The 5340-nt window shown below is 40.2% G+C and overlaps 1 protein-coding gene across 1 annotated transcript; it reads left to right on the forward strand.

The window, feature by feature from the left end:
- The first annotated feature begins 487 nt into the window (after window positions 1–487).
- Window positions 488–1432, forward strand: LOC131820819 (olfactory receptor 52B4-like). Its single transcript, XM_059156600.1, has one exon. It carries the CDS (start codon window positions 488–490, stop codon window positions 1430–1432), a length of 945 nt encoding a protein of 314 aa, XP_059012583.1.
- Window positions 1433–5340: the final 3908 nt, after the last annotated feature.

The following is a 5340-nucleotide window of genomic DNA, read 5'->3' on the forward strand; positions in this document are numbered from 1 at the left end:
TTCTTTATCCATTCATCTTTTGATGGACATCTAGATTCTTTTCATAGTTTGGCTATTGTGGACATTGCTGCTATAAACATTCGGGTGCGCACGCCCCTTTGGATCACTATATTTGTATCTTTAGGGAAAATACCCAGTAGTGCGATTGCTGGGTCCATAGGGTAGCTCTATTTTCAACTTTCTGAGGAACCTCCATACTGTTTTCCAGAGTTCAAGCCTATTAGTTTTATCCCATGTGCTTGTTCAGTAGTCCTCTATCTGCTCTCAAACTGTCCCTTCTCTGTTATTATCTCTTCTTCTGTTTTTATATTTGATGTTTTTGTTATTTTAACTGATGTTTTAACAGGTAGGAGGAGGAAACAGTAGTAAACACAGGCATTTAATTAGATATATTTAATCAGAAACCTCAAGGAAAGCATTTATATGTAATCTGTGTCTCTTTGTCTCTGCTAGGTGAAATTAAAGTCCACATTCGCTTGACTCAGAAATGGCTAGCTTCAATCACACTGGTGTTAACCATGTAGTCTTCTACCTGTTGGGCATTCCAGGCCGAGAAGACCTACACATGTGGATTTCCATCCCCTTCCTCATCTCCTATGTCTTTGCTCTCCTTGGAAATGGTCTGCTCATCTTCATTATCCTCATCAGGAGCAGCCTCCATGAACCTATGTATCTTTTTCTCTGCATGCTGGCTGGAGTTGACATTGTCTTTGCCACAACCACAGAACCCAAGGCATTGGCCATTTTCTGGTGCAATAGTAGGGAGATCTCTCTTAACAGCTGCATTGCCCAGCTCTACTTCCAGCATTCCTCCTTTATTTCTGAGTCAGGCATCTTGCTGATGATGGCATTTGACCGCTACATCGCAATATGTTATCCACTGAGATACACCCTGATACTCCCCCACTCTCTGATAGGGAAAATTGGTGTGGCTGTTTTCATGAGAGCACACTGTACAATTTTTCCCATGATATTTCTTCTGAAGAGGCTGACTTTTTGCAGAAATAACATCCTACCACATACATTCTGTGAACACATTGGCTTGGCCAAGTATGCCTGTGATGATATCCATGTAAATATCTGGTATGGATTTTTTGTTTTAATGTCAACAGTGATCCTAGACATTGTCCTCATTTTTGTTTCCTATACTCTGATTCTCCGTGCTGTCTTTCGTATCCCTTCCCGAGATGCTCGCCACAAAGCTCTCAACACGTGTGGTTCCCATGTCTGTGTCATCATCCTTTTTTATGGGCCTGGGATCTTCTCTGTTCTCACTCAGCGCTTTGGCCGTCACATCCCGCTACATGTCCATATCCTGTTGGCCAATGTCAGCATGCTTGCTCCACCTATGCTGAATCCCATCATTTATGGGGTCAGAACAAAACAGATAAGAGACCAAGTGTTTTATGTATTGTTTCCAAAGCAGAAATAACGGGATGGCAGAGACTGCTTTCTAAGAAACTCTGGTCATTTGTGAGATGGGCTTTCACAGCAGTGAACCAGAGAACTAGAAATGAATCCCCAGCAAAATAGCTCCTTGAATTATGGGCCTCTGGAGCAACTTACCTAGGACTGTCAGACTTGCCCCCCTAATCAATCTGTTCTTAGATTGATTCTTAACCCACAATACCTGTGGGTTGACTGAGATAGTTACAGCTCATTATTTGGGGAAGGGACTGGTTTCTCTGTAGTAATCATGTATAACTCTGTAATATTCAACTCAATTTTGGGAATAGACAATATAATAAGTCTCATTTAGATAAATAGTTTTCTGTCTTGAGCTGTGTCAAGCCCTGAGACCCCTCATCACATGCTTGGACACCTATGTAAACCCTTCATCCCTTCATATGCTTTCTCAAATTATCATGGGCATTAAGAGGACTTAAGTCAACTGTACTCCTAACTTTTGACATTTTGGGAGTTATTTCTCAAAAATCATCCCCCTCAGATGGTACAGAACAAATTCAGACTTCCTTTCCAGCAATACTTTCCCAATTACTTTTACATAGTCTGTGCTTCAGTCTCAAGGAACTGTCTGTCTCTAATTTCTCCATGTTCAGTCATGTTGTCTTGGTACATTTCCCTATGGGATTCATGTGCCTGGAATGACCTCTCCTGTCCTTGATCTTTTATTTTCAAAATATTAAAAAAAATTAAAAAATCTGAGAGTGCACACAAGTAGTAGGGAGGGGCAAAGGGAGAGAGAGAAGCAGACTCCCCACTGAACAGGGAACAAGCAGGGCTCAATCTCAGGACCCTGAGATTGTGACCTGAGTCTAAGGCAGATGCTTAACCAACTCAGTCACCCAGGTGTCCCTGTCCTTGACTTTTTAATAAATTCCCTTTATTCATCTTTCAAGGTCTAGCTTGGTGTCATCTACTCAGTGAGGTCATTATAACCACCTCATCTCGAATAGAGATATGACTTCTCGATGAGGTGATATTATATTGTTTGACTTCTTTTGAAAACATTTACTTTGTTTTTTTTTTTTTTTTAATTTTTTATTTTTTATAAACATATATTTTTTATATACATATATTTTTATCCCCAGGTCTGTGAATCACCGGGTTTACACACTTCACAGCACTCACCAAATCACATACCCTCCCCAATGTCCATAATCCCACCCCCTTCTCCCCAACCCCTTCCCCCCGGCAACCCTCAGTTTGTTTTGTGAGATTAAGAGTCACTTATGGTTTGTCTCCCTCCCAATCCCATCTTGTTTCATTTATTCTTCTACCCACTTAAGCCTCCATGTTGCATCACCACTTCCTCATATCAGGGAGATCATATGATAGTTGTCTTTCTCTGCTTGACTTATTTCGCTAAGCATGATACGCTCTAGTTCCATCCACGTTGTTGCAAATGGCAAGATTTCATTTCTTTTGATGGCTGCATAGTATTCCATTGTGTATATATACCACATCTTCTTGATCCATTCATCTGTTGATGGACATCTAGGTTCTTTCCATAGTTTGGCTATTGTGGACATTGCTGCTATAAACATTCGGGTGCATGTGTCCCTTTGGATCACTACATTTGTATCTTTAGGGTAAATACCCAATAGTGCAATTGCTGGGTCATAGGGCAGTTCTATTTTCAACATTTTGAGGAACCTCCATGCTGTTTTCCAGAGTGGCTGCACCAGCTTGCATTCCCACCAACAGTGTAGGAGGGTTCCCCTTTCTCCGCATCCTCGCCAGCATCTGTCATTTCCTGACTTGTTGATTTTAGCCATTCTGACTGGTGTGAGGTGATATCTCATTGTGGTTTTGATTTGTATTTCCCTGATGCCGAGTGCTATGGAGCACTTTTTCATGTGTCTGTTCGCCATCTGGATGTCTTCTTTGCAGAAATGTCTGTTCATGTCTTCTGCCCATTTCTTGATTGGATTATTTGTTCTTTGGGTGTTGAGTTTGCTAAGTTCTTTATAGATTCTGGACACTAGTCCTTTATCTGATATGTCGTTTGCAAATATCTTCTCCCATTCTGTCAGTTGTCTTTTGATTTTGTTAACTGTTTCCTTTGCTGTGCAAAAGCTTTTGATCTTGATGAAATCCCAGTAGTTCATTTTTTCCCTTGCTTCCCTTGCCTTTTGCGTTGTTCCTAGGAAGATGTTGCTGCGGCAGAGGTCGAAGAGGTTGCTGCCCGTGTTCTCCTCAAGGATTTTGATGGATTCCTTTCGTACATTGAGGTCCTTCATCCATTTTGAGTCTATTTTTGTGTGTGGTGTAAGGAAATGGTCCAATTTCATTTTTCTGCATGTGGCTGTCCAATTTTCCCAGCACCATTTATTGAAAAGGCTGTCTTTTTTCCATTGGACATTCTTTCCTGCTTTGTCGAAGATTAGTTGACCATAGAGTTGAGGGTCTATTTCTGGGCTCTCTATTCTGTTCCATTGATCTATGTGTCTGTTTTTGTGCCAGTACCATGCTGTCTTGATGATGACAGCTTTGTAATAGAGCTTGAAGTCCGGAATTGTGATGCCACCAACGTTGGCTTTCTTTTTCAATATCCCTTTGGCTATTCGAGGTCTTTTCTGGTTCCATATAAATTTTAGAATTATTTGTTCCATTTCTTTGAAAAAGATGGATGGTACTTTGATAGGAATTGCATTAAATGTGTAGATTGCTTTAGGTAGCATAGACATTTTCACAATATTTATTCTTCCAATCCAGGAGCATGGAACATTTTTCCATTTCTTTGTGTCTTCCTCAATTTCTTTCATGAGTACTTTATAGTTTTCCGAGTATAGATTCTGTGTCTCTTTGGTTAGGTTTATTCCTAGGTATCTTATGGTTTTGGATGCCATTGTAAATGGGATTGACTCCTTAATATCTCTTTCTTCTGTCTTGCTGTTGGTGTAGAGAAATGCAACTGATTTCTGTGCATTGATTTTATATCCTGACACTTTACTGAATTCCTGTATAAGTTCTAGCAGTTTTGGAGTGGAGTCTTTTGGGTTTTCCACATATAGTATCATATTAAGATTCCATAAAAAAATAAGAAAATGAAAATTGCATATAATCCCACCACCCAAAGAAATTTACTGTTATCATTTTGGTATAGAATTTTCCAGATTTTAAACATAACTCTTACTCCAACAACTGTAACCATACACACATATTCAGAACTTAGACATGATTCCGTAATTCAATATTATTATACAGGCCCATAGTGTGGCTATTTTTTTTTTAAAGATTTTATTTATTTATTTATTTGACTGAGAAAAATCACAAGTACACTGAGAGGCAGGCAGAGAGAGAGAGAGAAGGAAGCCGGCTCCCTGCTGAGCAGAGAGCCCGATGCAGGACTCGATCCCAGGACTCCGAGATCATGACCCGAGCCGAAGGCAGCGGCTTAACCCACTGAGCCACCCAGGCGCCCCCAGTGTGGCTATGTTTAAATGACGGTACATTTGGAAATCTGTTAATGGCTATTTTATCTTTTATTTTTTTATTTTATTTTTTTTTTTAATTTTTTATTTTTTATAACATATATTTTTATCCCCAGGGGTACAGGTCTGTGAATCACCAGGTTTACACACTTCACAGCACTCACCAAATCACATACCCTCCCCAATGTCCATAATCCCACCCCCTTCTCCCAAACCCCCTCCCCCCGGCAACCCTCAGTTTGTTTTGTGAGATTAAGAGTCACTTATGGTTTGTCTCCCTCCCAATCCCATCTTGTTTCATTTATTCTTCTTCTACCCACTTAAGCCTCCATGTTGTATCACCACTTCCTCATATCAGGGAGATCATATGATAGTTGTCTTTCTCTGCTTGACTTATTTCGCTAAGCATGATACGCTCTAGTTCCATCCACGTTGTCGCAAA

Source organism: Mustela lutreola, chromosome 1 (assembly GCF_030435805.1).
Source record: "Mustela lutreola isolate mMusLut2 chromosome 1, mMusLut2.pri, whole genome shotgun sequence".
Lineage (NCBI taxonomy): Eukaryota > Metazoa > Chordata > Mammalia > Carnivora > Mustelidae > Mustela > Mustela lutreola.